The 20,810-nt window shown below is 42.7% G+C and overlaps 1 protein-coding gene across 14 annotated transcripts in view; it reads left to right on the top strand.

The window, feature by feature from the left end:
• Lmntd1 (lamin tail domain containing 1) overlaps window positions 1-18,683 on the top strand; it is a 220,304-nt gene extending 201,621 nt beyond the window's left edge. For 8 of the 14 annotated variants that reach the window (XM_076568298.1, XM_042274318.2, XM_076568304.1 and 5 more), the window contains 4 exons: window positions 9,731-9,951; window positions 10,699-10,871; window positions 18,272-18,328; window positions 18,533-18,683. In XM_076568298.1, the coding sequence (XP_076424413.1) occupies window positions 9,731-9,951; window positions 10,699-10,871; window positions 18,272-18,327 (450 nt within the window). In that variant the 3' untranslated portion in view covers window position 18,328; window positions 18,533-18,683. The remainder of the gene's footprint in view (window positions 1-9,730; window positions 9,952-10,698; window positions 10,872-18,271; window positions 18,329-18,532) is intronic. The other 6 variants (XM_076568300.1, XM_076568296.1, XM_076568301.1 and 3 more) reach the window with 1 other exon arrangement.
• The last annotated feature ends 2,127 nt before the right edge of the window (window positions 18,684-20,810 follow it).

Raw genomic sequence — 20,810 nt, 5'->3', positions numbered from 1 at the left:
TATATGGATGTATGATTGTGTACTGTGTAGTGTTTGTGTGCCCACAGAGTAAAGAAGAGCATGTTGTATTCTCTAGAGTTGAAGTTACAGGTGGTTGTGAACCACTTTGTGTGGGAGCCGGGAACCGAACCCGGGTCCTCTGGAAGAGCAGCTATCTTTCCTACTCAGTCATCTCTCCAGCCTTTTGATGCGCTTAGTTATTGGGAACTCACTTGATAAATCTTTACTCAGCTTTCCATGTCTTATGGATTTAAATTGAATTTTATAATACTTCTAATAATTTTCACTGACTGTAAAAATAAGGGGATGGAATCCAAGTGACTTACTCAGTATCCTGAAATGTCATCAGCAAAACCCAAATTAAGACTGATGGTTGGCCAATCAAACAGACTGAAGAAGCAAGCTGGTGTAGCTATCCTAATATCTAACAAAATAGAATTCAAACCAAAATTAATCTAAAGAGATGGAGGACATTTCATATTCATCAAATGAAAAATTCACCAAGATGATGTCTCAGTTCTGAACATCTATGCCCCAAATACAAGGACACCCATACTTAAAAAAGAAACATTACTAAAGCTAAGATTGCATATTAAACCCCACACATTAATTGTGGGAGACTTCAACATCCCATTCACACCAGTGGACAGGTCATTCAGGCAGAAACTAAACAGAGAAATAACAGAATTAACAGTTGTTACGTCTCAAATGGACATAACAGGCATCTATAGAACATTTCACCCAAACACAAAACAATATACCTTCTTCTCAGCACCTCATGGAACCTTCTCCAAAACTGAATACAGACTCAGTCACAAAGCAAGTCTTAACAGATATAAAAAAAAAAAAACTGGAATAACCCCCTGTATCTTATCAGATCACCATGGGATAAAGTTAGAATTCAACAACAACAACACAGACTACAGAAAGCCTATAAACTCATGGAAACTGAACAACTCTCAACTGAATTACCACTGGGTCAAAAATGAAAGAGAATAAAGATTTCCTAGAATTCAATAAAAGTGAATGCACAACATACACAAATATATGGGACACTGTGAAAGTGATGCTAAGAGGAAAGTTCATAGCACTAAATGCACACATAAAGAAGTTGGAGAAATCTCACACTAGCAACTTAACACCACACCTGAAAACTCTAGAACAAAAAGAAGCAAACTCACCCAAGAGGAGTAGACAAGAAATGATCAAACTGAGGGCTGAAATCAATAAAATAGAAACAAAGAGAACAATACGAAGAATCAATGAAACAAAGAGTTGGTTCTTGGAGAAAATCAACAAGAGAGACAAACCTTTATCCAAACTAACTAAAAGGCAGAGAGGGAGAGGGAGAGGGAGAGGGGGGAGAGGGGGGGAGAGGGGGGAGAGGGGGGGGGAGGGGGGGAGAGGGGGGAGGGGGGGAGGGGGGGAGAGGGAGAGGGAGAGGGAGAGGGAGAGGGAGAGGGGGGAGGGGGGAGAGGGAGAGGGAGAGGGAGAGGGAGAGGGAGAGGAGAGAAGAAGAGAAGAGAAGAGAAGAGAAGAGAAGAGAAGAGAAGAGAAGAGAAGAGAAGAGAAGAGAGAGAATCCAAATTAACAAAATCAGAAACAAAGAAAGGGAACATAACAACAGACACTGAGGAAATTCAGACAATCACTAGGTCATAGGTCAAAAACCTGTACTCCACAAAATGGGAAAATCTAAAAAAAATGGAAAAATTTCTTGATAGATACCACATACCCAAATTAAACCAAGATCAGAGAAACAATTTACATAGACCTATATAACCTCTAAGGAAATAGAAGCAGTCATTAAAGTCTCCCAAACAAGAAAACCCCAGGGCCAGATGGTTTCAGCACAGAATTCTACCAGACTTTCAAAGAAGAGCTGATACCAGTACTCCTCAAATTATTCTACAATATAAAAACATAAAGAACATTGCCAAATTCTTTCTGTGAGGCCACAGTCACCCTGATAGCCAAACCATACTAAGACTCAACAAAGAAAAAGAATTACAGACCAATATCCCTCATGAATATTGATGCAGAAATACTCAGTAAAATACTTCCAAACCAAATCCAAGAACATCAAAAAAGACCATCCACCATGATCAAGTGGGCTTCATCCCAGAGATGCAGGGATGGTTCAACATATGAAAATCTGTCAATGTAATACACCATATTCACAAACTGAAAGAAAAAAAAAAACCGTGATCATCTCATTAGATGCTGCAAAGCCTTTGACAAAATCCAACACCTTTTCATGATAAAAGTCTAGAGAGATTATGGTTACAAAGAACATACCCTAAACAAAATAAAAGTAATATACAGCAAGCCAACAGCCAACATAAAATTAAATGGAGAGAAACTCAAAGCAATTCCATTGAAATCAGGAACAAGACAAGGCTATCCACTCTCCATATCTATTCAATATAATACTCAAAGTTCTAGCTAGAGCAATAAGACAACAAAAGGAGATCAAGGGGATACAAATTGAAAAAGAAGAAGTCAAAGTATTGCTGTTTGTAGATGACATGATATTATGTATAAGAGACCCCAAAATTCTACCTGGGAACTCCTACAGCTGATAAACACCTTTAGTGAAGTGGTGGCATGTAGCTGGAAAGTTTTTCTGTGTTCCCACCTGGTAGTCCTGTGGTTTCACAGCTGTTCAGATCCAAGTAAACACACAGAGACTTATATTACTTATAAACTGTATGGCCATGGAAGGCTTCTTGCTACCTAGTTCTTACATCTTAAATTTACCCATTTCTGTAAATCTATACCTTGCCATGTGGCTCGTGGCTTACTGATATCTCTACATCTTACTTCTCATGGTGGTGGCGGTGGCAGCTGGCAGCTGGCAACATCTCCTGAATCAGCCTTCCACTTCCCAGATTTCTCCTCATTCCTTATCCCACCTATTCTATACTTCCTGCCTGGCTACTGGCCAATCAACATTTATTTATCAATCAGAGAAACACATTTACAGCATTTTCCCTTTTCTTTTTTTCAAAAAGGAAGGTTTTAACTTTAACATATTAAATTTACATATAACAAAGCAATTATCAAGCAAGAATTACAGTTACAATATCTAGTCTATTTATAATATCTAGTCTATTTGTATTTGGCAAAATTAAAAAAGATATCCTAGCCGGGAGGTGGTGGCGCACGCCTTTAATCCCAGCACTCGGGAGGCAGAGCCAGGTGGATCTCTGTGAGTTCGAGGCCAGCCTGGGCTACCAAGTGAGTTCCAGGAAAAGGCGCAAAGCTACACAGAGAAACCCTGTCTCGAAAAACCAAAAAAAATAAAAAAATAAAAAAGATATCATACCTATCCTATATTTGTGAGTCTAAGGTTTTATATCTAACTTATCTTTTATCACAACTAAGGAAATTATAACTATCTAGTTTTCAACTACATCAAAGACCTCAGAAGGATTTAATGTTACTTGAGAAACGGGAGAAGGATGCAAGCAACTTTTTGGAGTTTTGCAAGAGTAGACAGAGACAGTTGGCAGCCTGGGTACCTAATGTTCCTCTGTAAAGTTGGGGCATCTGTCTTCAGCCCACAGGCCTAGAGTCTCTCAGTCACTTCTCTCTGTGTCCTGTAGAATTTCTGGCAGTTTCCTCTGTGAAGCAGGAACTTGAAGGACCATTTCACCAAGGAAAGTTCAGTGGTCACCTTTCTATGGGTCCTGCGTGTCCAGTTGATCAAGCAGTCCAGGCAAGAACAGTTTCTTGCCCAAATGGCTATTTTTGCCAAGAAGAAGATAAACTCCAACAGAGTGTCTCTGATGCCCATCCTCCTCTCTGAAGTAAATTGCTGCTGCCAGGAGCAGACGTGTCTCACTGTTCAGAAAGTCTAAATATTTTAAAACATTTTATATGCCATATTCTGTAGGTCTTTGAAGTGTTTGAAGACTACCTATCTGTCTGAAATTATCTATATATACCTAGAAAACTAAACTAACATGACTATAAGTTTGATTATCATAGAAGACTAATTATTAATCTGTATTTCTTAATTATCCATTACAATCTAAATGAGTTACATAAACATAATACCTCAAACAAAAGTAGAACTGTATATATATATATATATATATATATATAATAACAAAATTAACTTTAAATTTGTATCAATAAACTAAAATCTATAGCATGTAAAACATTTTTAAACAAATTGTTACTATTTATCCTATGATATCTATATCGCCTTTTTCTTGTTTAAAAAGAGATTATATTTATAATCAATCTGTTTTAAATAAAAATATTGGTTTTTCTCTGTCCCACACCAGAGGGCTCTTCTGATATGGGAGAGAAGACTCTCTCAACCTTTTTTTTTAGCAATATGTCTGGGTTTAGAGGGGGAGTGAGCCAGTTCCATCTCCAAAGCCGGCTTGGTATATTTGGGAATTTGGGTGTAGCTTCTCATACAACTTCCTGCTGCAGGGTGGCGCTGTATCTTATGGGGACACAAAGAAAATTTTAGGATTATGGAGTAGTCCATGAGGCTGTATTGTCTGAGCCAGTTGCCTTGAAACCATTCTGGATATTGGACCATCTGGGCCATGGTGTCATCAGAGACCTTTCAGGGTGTCTTGGCTGGTAAAATCTGATGTATCTTAATCTGGAACAAATCCATAGCCTCTGGTTTTCTGTGGAAACAAAAGCAGAGCCTCCTTTCCAAAGCAATATATCTTTACATCCAAATTTTGAAGTCAAGATACCTTTAAAATATACATATTGGTTTAACTGAGCAGCCTTTATAATCAAATGTCTTTCTGCAGTTAAAAATATCAAAGATGAGACAATCCAGATTCTCTGTGTGATATCCACCTTTATGTGGCTTATTTTTTATATTACTTTTACTTTCTCTTTAAAGACTTTATTTTTTAAAACTATTTTTATATAACTGTATATATTTATTTTTGTCTCTCTTGCAAGTCTACATATACTTTTACACACATTGCAAACTATCCCATCTGAACCTGTCTTATTGTGAACCTCTTGCTTTAGACTGCAGCATTTCTAGGACTGAAATGGCAGCTGTGACTGCTGGCTCCTCCCACCTCAGCTTTCCAACATGGCGGTGGCATGTTTACCACCAGCGCTGGGTCTGAGAGCCCTGTGTGCCATCAGCTCACAGAAGCAGTGGGTCTATGCTTCTATCAAAGCAGTGTGTAGCCCAGAAACAACAACTTTTTTTTTGTCTGTACTAGCAAAGGCTAAATTCACCATGCATTGTAATGTGTGGCTTGCAGAGGCCTCGTTCCCTGCTGCAGGTCAAGCCCTCATGCCACAAACCCGCCATAGAGTAGCTCAAGCCTGCAGGTTGCAGCTAACTTGAGAAAGACAACTAGGAAACTGTTTTAGAATCTTCTTTCTCAGGTTTTAGGTGGCAACTCTTGCTCCACATTCTGTCACCATTTGTAGCTAAGTTTTCCTGTGTCCACCCGGCTCCTGCAGCCACTCAGACCCAAGTAAACACACAGAGACTTATAAAATGTATGGCCATGGCAGGCTTCTTGCTATCTAGTTCTTATATCCTAAATTAACCCATTTATATAAATCTATACCTTGCCATTTGGCTCGTGGCTTACTGGTGTCTTTACATCTTACTTCTCATGGCGTTGGCAGCAGCTGGCAGCATCTCCTGACTCAGGCTTCCACTTCCCAAAATTCTCCTCTCTCCTTATCCTGCCTATACTATACTTCCTGCCTGGCTACTGGCCAATCAGAGTTTTATTTATTAATCAATCAATCAATCAATCAAAGAAACACATTCACAACATACAGAAAGACATCCCCAGCAGTGGGATACAAGATTAACTCAAAAAAATCAGTAGCCCTCTCATATACAAATGATAAAAGGGCTGAGAAAGAATTCAGGGAAACAACACCCTTTACAGTAGCCACAAACAATATAAAACAACAATATAAAATATCTTGATGTAACTCTAACCAAGTAAGTGAAGGACCTGTATGACAAGAACTTCAAGTCTTCGAAGAAAGAAATTGGAGAAGATAGCAGAAGATGAAAAGATCTCTCATGCTCATCATTGGAGGAATACCATAGTAAAAATGACCATCTTTCCAAAAGCAGATTCAATGCAATCTCCATCAACAATTATTCCAACACAATTATTTACAGACCTTGAAAGAATAATACTCAACTTTATACAGAAAACAAAAAAACCAAGATAGCTAAAAGAATTCTGTACAATAAAAGAACTGCTGGAGGTATCACCATCCCTGATCTTAAGATCTACTACAGAGCTATAGTAATAAAAACTGCATGGTATTGGCATAAAAAGACTCACTGATCAATGGAATTGAATTGGAGACCCAGACATAAATCCATACATCTATAGACAGTTGATTTTTGACAAAAAAGCCAAAAGTTTACAATAAAGAAAAGAAAGTATCTTCAACAAATGGTGCTGGCATAACTGGATGCCAATGTGTAGAAGAATGCAAATAGGTCCATATCTATCACCATGCACAAAACTCAAGTCCAAGTGGATTAAGACCTCAACATAAAACCAGATACACTGAACTTGAGAAAAGAGAAAGTAGGGAATAGTCTTGAATGCATTAGCACAGGAGACAACTTCCTAAACAGAACACCAATAGCACAGACACTAAGATCAATAATTAATAAATGGGATCTTCTGAAACTGAGAAGCTTCTGCAAAACAAAGGACACAGTCAATAGGACAAAATGGCAGCATACAGAATGGTAAAAGATCTTCAGCAACCCCACATCTGACAGAGGGCTGATCTCCAAAATATATAAAGAATTCAAGAAACTAGGCACAAAAACCTAATAATCCAATTTTAAAATGGGGTATAGACCTAAACAGAGAATTCTCAACAGAAGAATCTCAAATGGCAGAGAAATGCTTAAAGAAATGTTCAACATCCTTAGCGATCAGGGAAGTTGCTGTGGATATCGCTCTGTATAAATAAAATGCTGATTGGCCAGTAGCCAGGCAGGAAGTATAGGCGGGACAAGCAGAGAAGAGAATTCTGGGAACAGGAAGGCTGAGTCAGGAGACACTGCCAGTTGCCACCATGACAAGCAACATGTAAAGATGCTGGTAAGCCACAAGCCATATAGCAACTTATAGATTAATAGAAATGGGTTAATTTAAGATATAGGAACAGTTAGCAAGAAGCCTGTCATGGCCATACAGTTTGTAAGCAATATAAGTCTTTATATGTTTACTCATTTGGGTCTGAGCAGCTGTGGAACTGGTGGGTGAGAGAGATTTGTCCTGACTGTGGGCCAGGCAGGACTGGAGAAAACTTCAGCTACAGGAAGTGCAAATCAAAATGACTCTGAGATTCCATCTTATACCTGTCAGAATGTCTGAGATCAAAAACACAAATGTCAACTGAAGAGGATGTGGAGCAAGGGGAACACTCCTCCATTGTTGGTGGGAGTGCAAACTTGTACAACCACTTTGGAAATCAATAAGGCAGTTTCTCAGAAAATTGAGAATCAATCTACCTCAAGACGCAATGATACAGCTCCTGAGCATATACCCAAAGTATGCTCAATCATGCCACAAGGACACTTGTTCAACTGTGTTTATAGCAGCATTATTTGTAATAGCCAGAATCTGGAAACAACCTAGATGCTCCTCAACTGAAGAATGGATAAAGAAAATGTGGTACATTTACACAATGGAGTACTACTCAGCTGTTAAAAACAATGACATCAGGAAACTTGAAGTCAAATGGATGTATGGAACTAGAAACAAATCCTGAGTGAGGTAACTCAGATCCAGAAAGGCAAACATGGTATGTACTCACTCACAAGTGAATATTAACTGTAAGGTAAAGGATAACCATGCTACAATCCACAGACCCAGAGAGGCTAGGTAACAAGGAGAGCCCAGTGGGGAACACATGGATCTCCCCAGTAAGGGGAAATAGAGGAGCTCTACTAGGTGGACTGGGGGAGGGTGGGCATGGGAACTTGAGGAATCAGGTTGAGGGTGGGTGGAGGGGGAGAATGCTGAGAGAGATTACTGGAAAGGGGGGCTTTACAGAGTCCCTGATGCAAGGGAAACTTTCAGAGTCTACAAGGATGGCCCTGTGGGTGAGCTGACACTGGGCAGGTAAGCCTGGGTTAGATAAGAAAGTAAGCTGAGCAGGAGCCAAGGGGAGCAAGCCAATAAGCAGAGTTCTTCCATGGCCAATGCTTCAGTTCCTGCCCTGACTTCCCTTCATGATGGACTGTGATTGGAACATGTACACCAAATAAACCCTTTCCTTTCCAGGACACTTTGGTTATGGTGTTTATCACAGCAACAGAATACAAACTAAAACAGCACTTCCACAACCAAAGCAATGGACAGGTGCAGAGGGAGAGGGTTATCGTGGCTCACAGTTTCAAAGAATTGAGCCCAAAAGTTGCTTATGCTCTTGCACTTGGGCAAAAATCATGGTAGCAGAAGCATGCAGAACTTACAGGAAGAGGCTTGAGGTAACACAAGGCCTGTGAACTGGCCTTGGTGAGCTCAGCTAGGTAGCATTTGGCAAAATTTTAACAGCCTCACCATGCCATCAAGTGAGGACCAATGTTCAAAGCACAAAACTAGATGACATTTCAGATTCAAACCACACCATGTCCTATAGACTGCCTCCTCTTCAGAACTCATCTCAAACTTCCTGCCCCATCCCTTGGGTTACATCTGGTTAGAATAACCCAGCTGTGATGAAATGTTAGCATTCTTCAGTTAGAAATCCACAGTGAGAAGAAGGTGAGGAGATTCTTTGTCCACATGAGACCCTAATAAAAACACACAGTTCTGAAAAAAAAATCACTCCCATTCTTACTTCAATGAAACTAGTCCTTCCTTACAATTGCAAGAAAGGTTTTCCTGGAAATTTCATTCCTGTCCACATGTTGAATGAAGCAATGGGACTGAGGTTCCACCAGACATCGAGTGAGGGTAAACTGTAGCCATGAATCCTACATGACTCCAGCGTACATGACGGACAACATCTTGCCCTGTTTTGAAAATCCCTAGACTCAACACATTAGTGATGACAGTACACAATCTCAGATTTGCAGGGAGCAAACCAAAGATGGCTGCCCACAAAACGGCAGGCAGTGCTTTCTGGTACTTTCCCAGGCCCTTGTTTTGCATTTAAGGTCCAGAGGGAGCAGATCCATTCTTCATAGTGGGAGCTCAGGGAAGGGCTGTCTAAAGAAACCACAACAGAGTTTACACGCAATCCAGAAGTGTGTCTGTTGGTATATACCCAAAGAAAATGCATAGCATGAATTAGTCTAGAGATCTAATGCATGGCACACAGAATATAAACACTTAAATGGTATTGCATCTGGGACTTTCTAAAGTGAATTTCACTTGTCACAGATATGTTTATATATATGTATATATGTATATATATATACATATTCTGCAATTAATGTTGAAAACAACACAATAAAATTTATTTTATAAATAAATTCTAAGGTGTGAAAGTTCACACCTTTAATCCCAGTACTCTGGAGGCTGCAGCAGGAGGATCACCATGACTTCTAGAATAGCCTGGACAACATAGCAAGTGCCAGACCAACCTAGACTGCAGAGTGAGAACCTATCACAAAGAAAAACATGAAACCAAAACCAAATAACAATGCAATAGGGCTATGGCAGTGAATACATACAACTCCAATAATATTTTATATTGAGAACCTCTTCATTTCTATTAGGCCATTGCCTGGTATACTCCGATCCACTGGAAGCAAGCATGGGAGAAGTTAGAGACTGATATTGAATTTGAGAGATGTTCAGTAGTGGTTCCAACAATGAAAAGCCATGTGTTCGGGTGGACAGCAACATCTACATCCTCCACAAACAAGGAAAAGCAAGAATCAATAAAGAAAGAGTCCTCGCAATGTCAGATAGAGCACATCTACCCTTCCCTCGTGAGGTAAAGGATACTTCATTTTGCCTATTTATTGAGTTCTTCCCCCATCAGTAACTGAGCATGTGGGAAGGAGCAGATGTATGGTTCATCAGTCAATTGGCCATGGCTCCCATACAAATGTATGCACCGTAGAGAGAGCAGACACCTATGTACAGACTTTGGAGGGTAATGTTTTTGGTGGATAATCATGAGGTCACTGGGGCCCTTTTCCTTGGCACTGTGTGCTATTTGAGGCAAGGAAAGTGTACAGGGATGGAAAGATGATGTTGTCTCCATGTGCTTAGCAGGCTCAAGTGAAAACAGAAACATGCTGAAGAACTCTGTCCTCAAGCTAGCTGAAGAGAGAGTTGCAGGATTTCATTCCTCTTCAAGCAAATGCTGTGATGAGATAAATGCTAGGCCTACAAGATCCAGAAAAAATATACTCTTTGTTTTTTAGAATACTGTTATGATTCATTTTTTTATTTCATGTGTATGGGTGTTTTGCCTGTATGTATCTACCATGTGCATGCAGTACCCTCAGAGGCTAGAAGAGGGCATCTGGGAACGGGAATTACAGCTGGAGTTACCGTGTGGGTGCTGGAAACTGAAGCCAGGTCCTCTGGAAGAGCAGCCAGTGCTGATAACTGATGAGGCATCTCTCCAGCCACACTGGGTTTTTAAATAGGCTTTCTTTCTAATACACCTCCAATACTGACGCCACTGCATAAAATGCCTTTAGATTTCAAGTTGGTCTTTGTCTTGTTATAGAGAAAAGGAAATCTGGCCATCTACTCTACCCAATCGGAGTCCTTGGTGCTGCAGTCCCTACGCCTCTCCACATCCCTACTGTTCTCTCATTGAATCACATGACTCAGACGTTTCTGAAAGCTGGATGGGTACACAGCTGATGTCTCAGCCAGCCAAGCCCGTATCAGCCCCAGGTAAGCCAAAGGCATGCATATTCCAGGGAAGAGGAAGAGATGAAGGGGTGGGGAGAGAGGAGAGGGAGGAGGCAGAAAGTGTGTGTGTATGTGTGTTCAGACCCAGGTGTCAGACGTGTTAGCTCTTTGTCTCTGATAATTACCTGAGAAAAATAGTTCACTGAATATATTTATTTTGGTTCATGTAGAGCTAGGAGGCCTGTGTGGTTTGCCAGCTTTTCACCATGACAGAAGGTATGGTGGGGGAAAACTGTTCACCTCACAGCAACCACAAAACAAAAAGGAGCAGTGTCTAGAAGTGGCCAGTGTAAGATACAACCACAGCGGAGTTCTGCCCTCCATCCAGCCCCCACTTTCCACAGGTCTATCTTTCCAGTCTATTCAGATTTTGAATCCCTCCCAGTCCAGTCCCTCAGATTCTCACCTCTGAACACTGTTTGCATCAGGGACTAAGCCTTCAATACATGAAGCCATTGGGGGACCCTTCATCAAAATTATAACAGAGGCGTTTAGAGCAAGAATGCAGGTTTTTCCCTGGCCACTGCTGTGGTGAGGTGACTAACTTCCGTAGTTCTTCACAAATCACTGCTGCTGAAGCACTCGGTCAAAAGAACCACATGGCCAGCGTGTGGCTTGTTTGTTTGGGGGATGGTGTGCATTTATTTTTGAGAAACTATCTCACCCTATATCCCCCAATTTCAGTATCCTAGGCTGTCTATGAACTCATGACAATTCTCCTGCCTCAGCCGCCTGTTGTAATTCTTGAAGGTTGGTGAAAGATACATTTTGCATAGAAAAGTGGTCCTACATGTAATGCTGTGCCAAAAAAATTACCCACCACTTCCAAACACAGCCCAACAGTGACCCCAAGTTGTTGTTCTCATTCAATCAGGGATCCTGTACTAAACGGGATCTAAGGCTGGATCGTTGTTGTTGTTGTCTTGGCTGTTTTATTTTTTGGATTTTCTAGATAGGGCACCCTGGATGTCCCAGAATGGCCTCTTGCCTCAGCCTTCTGAATGCCTGGAGTGCTGGCATGCACCACGATGCCTAGCTGAGTTGACATTTTTAACCCAGACTTTGATTAGATTTTCATGACCCCATGAGCCTTCTATATTTGCTGTAAAATTGTGTTTGTGTGACTTCTTCTGGGAGAGTACTTGAGGCTCATCAGATGCCCCCAGATTCTGGAGAAAAACTAAATTTAGAACACTGTACCAAGAAGGAACCAGATCCCAGCATTGAGACATGGTTTCACACAGTGGCTGTAATCTGGACATGCTGTAGCTTATAGCCTCATTTCGCAGAAAGATGCATTTAACAATAACATTAGGCAGAATCCCAATGTGCAAAACACAGCTCTGTGCACAGTGAGGGGAGGTGGCCATGCTCACTGCTCACAACCTTGATATTCATTCCTCCTTTGACCTTTAAGACCCCTCCATGGAACCACAGAATTTCCCATAAAACACTGAAAGCCCCAGTGTTATCAGAGTTGCTGGTGCCTTCTTGAGAAATAATGCCCACCATACAAGCACCTCTTAGAAGTGGAATGATGGGTTATAATAATTGATAACACTCAGTAGATATTATTAATTTAATAATAATCCATTTTCACAAAACTTCATACTAGTTGTATGTATGCATGTGTTTCCTCAGCTATGAAATAAGACATGAATCTGGATTGTCAATGTTTCCCTTAAGCAACAGATCCTCTGTCAGAGAGACAGATGGATTACTTTATAATTTTTACCTGAGAGTCTCAAGGAATACATCTTGTTATGGTTTTCTAAAGTGAATTACCCTCAATAACCTAGTTTTCAAATAAATTTAGTTTCAACTTTAGCTAAAGCAGCTTTCTGTTGTGATTCAGAAAACATTTCTCTGTGTGTGCACATCCTATAACAACAATTCAAAAAGAGATACACATACCTTGACACCTTTAGGGCCTCTGCTCATTATTATACAGCTATGCATGAAACTATGAATATGCACAGGTAAGTGTGCATCAGAATTACCAGGACTTTCTTCTGGTTTCTATGCAAAAGACAATCACCAACAGACATGTTCTAAATAACTAGGAAAAGAAATTCCTGAGTCACAGGTTCATATCCTTGAAAAAATGTATGACAAATTCTTTGAGGGGAAGTTACCTCACATGTTCATCCTCGGGTGGTTTCTTTGGGTCTTTTCTGCTGTGGGCAGTTTGCTGCCGTGAGCACACAGTAACCAGCAAAGAGAAGGCAGACAAATACTGGGCAGATAGCTCAGTCAGTAAAGTGTGAGGACCTGAGTTCTGTACCCCAGAACCCACTTTTTAAAGCCTGGCCTACAGTGAGGGTGTTTATACTTCCCCTCTGGAGAAGTGGGGCCAGAGGAATCCTGGGGCTCACGGTTCAGCTGCCCAGTCAACCTGGCAAGCTCAGGGTTACGAGAGACCTGGCTTCAAAAAAATAGACAATGGCCGGGCGGTGGTGGTGCACGCCTTTAATCCCAGCACTCGGGAGGCAGAGGCAGGCGGATCTCTGTGAGTTCGAGGCCAGCCTGGACTACCAAGTGAGCTCCAGGAAAGGCGCAAAGCTATACAGAGAAACCCTATCTCGGAGAAAAAAAAAAAAAGTAGACAATGTCTGAAGGAAGACAGCTAAGGCTGACCTATGGCCTACACATGCACCATGTGAGTGCACACACACACACACCATGCATACGCACATGCACACACAAGCATGTGTGTGTGTACACACATGCACACACGCAATCACAAATGATATCTTTTAAGAGACAGATTTGAATATAGGACAGGAGGTATTAGGTTTTAAGGTATTAAGTGTTGTTCTCTTGGTGTGTGTTGGTTGCCTGTACTTACCTGGGCTGTTCTTAGGAAAATCACACTGAAGTCTTTATGTGCTAACCAGAAGTTCAGGGATGGAGCCACAGAAACGATGCAAAGGTGGGATGGTGTGGCTGGTGTGTTCAGGACTTTCCTTGTTGGTGTGACCAAGAGTGACTTCAGGGAGGGTTTGTTCGGCAGTGACTATGGAGGCAGGAGCAGCCTGGCAATGGTAGCGGAAGCCTTAGCTCTTTCCTCACAGCTGAGAGGGTCAGAGCACGGAAAGGACATTGCTAGTCTCAGCTGGCTTCCTCTTTTTTTTTGTTCTGTCTGAGACCCCAATGGTGCGATGGTGACGCCCACCTGTAGGGTAGGTCTCGTTCCCCAACTTGTCCTCTCAGGAACTGCCCTCACGAACAGCCAAAGTATGCCTCACTAATGCCTGGGTATTTACTAATTCACTCAGTTTGGTGATGAAGATTTTCATCACAGCTAGAATATCTACTGATATTTTCTATGCTCTTGAGTGCTTTTAAGAATTTTTTATTTTTATTTTTTATTTGTGTGTCTGAATAAGTGTATGCAGTGTGTGTAGTATCTGTGGAGGCCAGGAGAGGATGTCTGATCCCCTGGAACTAGAGTCACGGGCAGTTGTGAGGCTCCTGATATGGTTGCTGAGAAACAAATTCAGGCCCTCTTCCAAGGTACCACGTGCTCTTAAGCACTGAGCCATCTCTCCCGGAACTGGTTTGCAATGGAAAAGGGAAGCAGAAGGAAGCCACAAGGCATCCTGGGAGGAATGCTGTGTGGGGCTGAAGTTTGCTGAGCACAGAGTCACTGAATGAGGAGGAAGCCATTCACCAGCAGGTGTGTTTGCAGCATCCTGCCCATGGTCCTGTAGCATAGTGGTTCTCAACCTGTGGGTCGAGAGCTCTTTGGGGTCACATGTCAGATATCCTGCATGTCAGATATTTACATTACAATTCATAACTAGCAAAATTACAGTTATGAAGTAGCCATGAAATAGTTCTATGGTTGGGGTCCCCACAGCATGAGGAGCTGTATTAAAGGGTCTCAGCGTTAGGAAGGTTGAGAATCACTACCAGAAGTGCTGTCTTCTTCCAGTGTTGGCGTAAGTCTGTGGACAGCTTTCTCAGTGTCCTCCTGCACCTAGGCTTAACAGTGAGAAAGTCCTGACAAGGGTGACAGGGAGCCAGGGTATGCTCCTGTTGTGGTTTGGACTGTCTCCCATGGCAAGCTTAGGGGGTGGAGCCTCCTGGAGGAAGTGAGATCACTGGGTGGACCTTAAAGTCCTGACAAGCTGGCCTCTTCCTGTCTTCTCCTTGCTTCCTACCTGCTGATACTCACCACGACCAGCCGCCTCACGCTGCTGCCGCAGCCAGCCCTTCTTCCTTTAGTTGCTTCTTGTCAGGTGTTGGGTACATCGACAGAGTTGGTTACTGGACAGTCTTTGCATCGCATACTGCTGAAGGCACTTGACCCATCAGCCGGATCCATGTTGCAGTCTGCAGTGAGAATTCATTTTGATTGTGCGCTGTACGGCTGCTGCCATCTTTGGCATCAATGTTGTTGTGGCAATAACAGTTTATCATCCCTTCTGCAGGTTGCAGAGCCGCACATTGAAAGCCACCTGTTAGAAAATAAATGAATCCAGAGCCTGAGGCAACAATAAGATGCTGAAAGTCTCATCAGCATAGGGTCTGTACCCCAAGATCACACCTGGGGACTTCCCTTCAGCTGGACTCATGCCATTACTCCTTACAGGTCCTTAGATGTGGCTTCTGTCTTGGGATCAAGGTATTCCCCATAAGAAACTGCTTCCAGTGCAGGTTTGATATGGATTCCCTTCTGTGTCCGGCTAGCATCTGCTTGTTGTTGCTTGTTTTCTATGGTCTAGGTTTACTGTACTAAGAATTTGGAATGTCTGCATTCCTATTTCCATGGCTGGCAGCGTATTAGTCTCGTGTGTGTGTGTGTGTGTGTGTGTGTGTGTGTGTGTGTGTGTGTGTAGATAGCTTAGTAAGTCAAGTGCCTGCTGTGTAAACGTGAGGACCTGAATCCACCTCTAGTGCCCTGTGAACAGCCAAGCGTGGTGGCACACACCTATAACCCTAGTTCCCGGGTGGGTGGAGACCGACTCCATAGGACAAAAATCTGTGAATCTCTATAAAGAAGTTTTAAACACCAGAAAGCCGGTGTTTCCTGTGGAACAGAAAGGCTGGTTCCTGTCAGAGGGGACGGGAAATGACGGGAGAAAACACTGAAGAGTGCCCGGTGTCTGTTCACGCCCCTTATCAAACTAAGAACAAGTAAACAAAGCTAGTGTGCGCCACCCCTGTGTTTGAGAATAACACCACTTCTGCTGAGTTCCAGAATGTGGACTGTGGTTTTATAATAACATTTTTAAAATAAATAAAAAAACAGATGATGGGGGCAGCATGCCGAGCCCCTCCTTACGGATGTTTCTTTAGCAGCCAAATAAGCATTCTGGTATTGTAATCCTAATAAAACAGCCAGGCACATAATGACTGGATCTTTTACCTCAAAGCATCTCAACACAGCACACATGCTATAAACTACTCTTTAGTGAGGAGAGAGTGTAACCCCACGTATGGAGAATTATGTCATTAATGATCCATTTCCTTATACAATTAAAAATGTAATTTCAGGAACTCAGAGCACTCCAGTTAAATTAAGAAGGGGCTAAACATTTCAATTTCAATTAGCCCAAGAAATTGCCATCACCTTCCAAGATGGAAACAGGGTGGCAGGGCTTCCTGGAAGGAGCTGCAACCCTTTGTTTCTTGAGATAAGGATTTCCAGCGTCCAAAGCCCTCGTCCTCAGCCCATCCAGACTGCAAGGACATACATGGAAAAGGTCTATTCATGCCCACAGGGTGTTCTGGAGGATGGACAGCGATGTCTTCCTTCTTTCTAGATCTACACCACTGCCTGTGGCAAGCCCCTCAGAACCCAGTTGTAACCCAGCCCCAGAAATGTTCAGGAAGTGTACACCATCCCGTACCAAATAGAATCCTGATTCACTGGGTTCAGGAAATTGTCAGTGACTGAGAAAATCACTGCTGGTGATGTTTCTGCACCATGGTGGGCTTCCCTGCCTATCACATCCTCACAGCTGAGACCTGGAGTGGTTCTTTGAAATCAAACCCTAGCAAAACCTGGTAATTCTGAATTGTCAGGTATGCCTGGGAGGCTTTCCCTGTTCCCAGAGTAGTTCACTGTTGTTCAAGAATGTTCCGTCTGGTTGGTTGGTGTTGGTTTTTGAGAGTAAGTCTTACTGTGTAACCCAGGCAGGCCTGGAATTACTATGTAGCCAGTGACACATTAACTCTGGTCTCTGGGGGGTCTCATCTCTGCCCCTGTGGTGAGATTGAAGCATGCGTCACCACACCAGCCTACACTTAGAACATTTGCTTTCTTATTTTTCACTTTGCAAGTATAATATGTGATCTCATCTCTGACACAGAAGTAATCTGTGCTGGGTGTCATTCAGTCCACCTTTCTTCAGTTTGATACACTGGTTCATATGTAAACACTGTGTTTATACATTATGACCTTCAGTTCCACTCAAATACCATCATCTCTCCTAGGTTCAAGGTTCACCCACAGACTTAACCAACATCAGATTTAACCAACCACAGAATAAAATATTCAGAAATAAAATGCTAACCCTATACATTATCATTATTCCTTAAAGAGCAGTACAATGCCACACAGGACTATATATGGTATTTTACAAGTACTGCAGACAGGTTAAAGTGTGGCTGTACAGAAGAAAGGTGTGGGTTATATGCAAAGTCTGCCATTTTATACAAGAGCCTTGAGCATCAGTGAGAGCAGAAACCAAGCCCCACAGGTGCCTGAGAGTGAAGAGCACACATCACCTCACCCTTGACTAAGATGGCAGATAGATGACAGGGTGTCCTCTTCCATCCGCACATTTCCCTGCATCTCCCCCTGCACCCCACCCCATCACTGTCTCATTGAGCACACGTAAGTGTGGAAATCACTGGGGAAATACTATAAGCAGCGTGTTGTTCTATAATCTCTGCTTTAAAAACGTTACTCAAGAGGCTGATCACGGTGCTTACGAGTTCAAAGCCTGCCTGGGCTGCCTGGAGGCAACTTGGTGCCATCTCCAAAAACTTATAAATAAAAAGAGACAGGAGATGCAGCTCGGTACAAAGCACATAAGTGCATTCAGTCTGCAGTGCTGGAAATACGTTGCGCGCGCGCGCACACGCACACACACACACCCCTTCCACAGTTAGATTCTTCTCTCAGTTTTGACTATATTTTGAGGATGTCCCCTTTTAAATCACTCACTGATAGCTTGGACTTCATAATAACTGAAAACTACATTACTTGAGTAACTAGTTACTAAGCTGCTTGCTTCAAGTCTCTGTAAGCACTGCCTTCAAACCACAGATTTCCTCAAATTAAAGAAAACCTCGATGCTAAAATTGGCTTTTCTGTGAAAAGTCAACAGGTGGGCATCGACCTGAACTCCTGCCCTTTTTATTTTTAGAGACCAAGAAAAAGAAATCGAAGGCAGAAGAACATAGAAAACATCTCAGCATGTGAAGTAAGTCACATTGCAAACTTGCTTTCTCTATAGAAAAACAATACCACAATAATTAGAATAAAGTTTTTGAGGGTCTCACTTTATGGCCAAAGCTGGCCTCAAACTTATGTTAATCCCCCAGCCTCAATCTCCTGATGTAATAAGGTGTTTGGAATACCTCAGAAAATGGATTGTTCTTTTTTCCTCTCTTTGTTTTTTGAAAAGACAGGATCTGGTGACATAGAACTCTGGCTGGCCATCTTCCAGAACTGCCCATCTTCCAGAACTTGCTATGTAGAATATGCTGGCCTCCAACTCACAAAGATTCCACCTGCCTCTGCCTCCTGAGTAGTGAGATTAAAGTTGTGCACCCCAACACCTCGTGACATTCCTGTACTCTCTCGCTCTCTCTCAGACATTTCTGTGGCTTCCGGATCCATCAGGTTTTGTCTTCTTGTTAAATCAGGTACTTTCTAAGGGTGAGAAATAATTTACCCCAGATCTTCATTTGATCCTTGTTGGTAAGTAGCAATATGCCCCTGAAATCTAGAGTTTACTCTACATGTAAACCAGCATGATTCATTCTGTGTGAGCAATGTGTCATTAGTTACAAACCAGAAACTCCTCTGTCCTAGGGGCCTGCAGGGCTCTGTACTGGAACATTTTTAATGATATTGAAGAGTGGGAATGCCATCTTCTGTCGTCCAGCTCCTAAGAACTCAGCATTGTTTAGGCATTCACCTTTGGGGTTGATTCATCTTTGTTTCATTAGATCAACACCCAAGTTACTGAGTCCAGCAAAGGCATTGAGTTGGTGTCAAGGCAAATGGCCCCCAGAGGCCCCAGCGTTTGAATCTTGATCTGTAGTTAATGGAGTTGTTTGGGAAGGATCAGGAGCTGGGACCCTGTTGGAGGCGTTGCATCACTAGCTTTGAGGTTCCTAAAGCCCACACCAGACCCAGGTAGCTCTTTCTGCCTCACAGCTCTGTCTCAGCATGTGGGTTCTCAACTACCACTCCCATGCCATGCCTGCCTGCTGCCATGCTCCCTACCATGACCATCATGGACGCTAGCCCTCTGGAACTGTAAGCTCAAATAAACAGTTCTTTGTAAGTTGTCTTGGTTGTGATTTCGTACCACAGCAACAGAGAAGTATGTAAGCCAGGCAGGTGGTTTTGCCTCTAAGTGATTACTCTAAAAGCCGAGGACAAATTCACACCTGCAACCAGTGAGTCTCCTGTATCTGTTCTCTATTTGGCTGTGGGCCATCCCTTGGTTTAAGATCAGAAACACGGCATGCTTAGCCTAACCTTAGCCTATGCATCGGACCAGACAGTCTTCCTGCCCCCCAGCTGATGTCCCCTTCAGTCCCTCGTATGTACCAGAGGTTGTCTCCAGTTGCTGGGCTCTCCAGTCCCTTCCAGGTTGTCTCTCTCTAGCCCTCTCCAGTCACCTCCCCTTTTACAGACACAGCTCCTTTCTCCTGCAGCACCCCCTTGACCGTCCTGGAAAATGAGATGGCTATAGACTCACCATTCAAAACTCACTCCTTGGGTCCTTTTTATAGACTTGGAGACAATTATCTGAAAATGTAAATCACTTGCATTAACTAGTGACCAACAACCAAGCCAATGCTAAATTCCCCATGGTGTTTAAACATGAGGGGCCACTGAATCCAGCCTTGGCTCCCACTCATGTCATACCTGTCCCCAGAGATCTGGGCTCCTGCCTGCCCCGGGACCTGCTTCCTCCACTTGCCTTGGTCCTTAGTTCTGTGGCTGAAATGCAAAGGCTGCAATCTGAAATCCCAGTGTGAAGATTCTGCTATTTGTAGCCAAAGCCAACTGAATGTGGACCCTACACAGCCTCTGGAGAGAGTGTTCCGTCCTAGACAGGAGCCAAGTGAGGTGGGTGATCTGTCTCAGTTTTTTAAAAAGGAATGTTGTGATTCATCTTATGGCATATTAATGGCCTGACTTGAGCAAAGGTATTGAGGCTTTGACAGTCTCCCTCAGGTCCTGTTCCTTGACTGTGATGGCTACAGACTTGTTCCTGAGTTAGTCAGTAGCTTTGGTTTGGTTTGGTTACAATCTGCTCTGCTTTGAAAAGTTCAAGGTCTCTTACCTTTCACTGTCTTCTCTCCATGCCCACTGCTAGTGTCTCTAGGACAGACTAGCAGTGTACCTTCAGAATATTTCTGAGGCCTTCCCAGGAGCAAAATTTTATTTCTTCATTTTATCTGTCAGTGAATGACAGCTGCTGGGTCTGCTGTCCATTCCGAGGCAAAGCCATGGCTCCTGTGGTTCTTATTGCCGTTCCTGAGCCGTCCTGGGTCTGCTGTCAATTCCGAGGCAAAGCCATGGCTCCTGTGGTTCTTATTGCCATTCCTGAGCCGTCCTGGGTGAGTCAGTGCTATGCCCTTGTGCAGTTTCAGGCTTTCATTATATTGCCTGAGACCACAAGGAAGGCAATTGTATAGCCAAGGAAACTTTAGCTCCCAGAG

Source organism: Peromyscus maniculatus, chromosome 3 (assembly GCF_049852395.1).
Source record: "Peromyscus maniculatus bairdii isolate BWxNUB_F1_BW_parent chromosome 3, HU_Pman_BW_mat_3.1, whole genome shotgun sequence".
Taxonomy (NCBI): Eukaryota; Metazoa; Chordata; class Mammalia; order Rodentia; family Cricetidae; genus Peromyscus; species Peromyscus maniculatus.
This window is presented reverse-complemented; position numbering and strand designations above follow the sequence as displayed.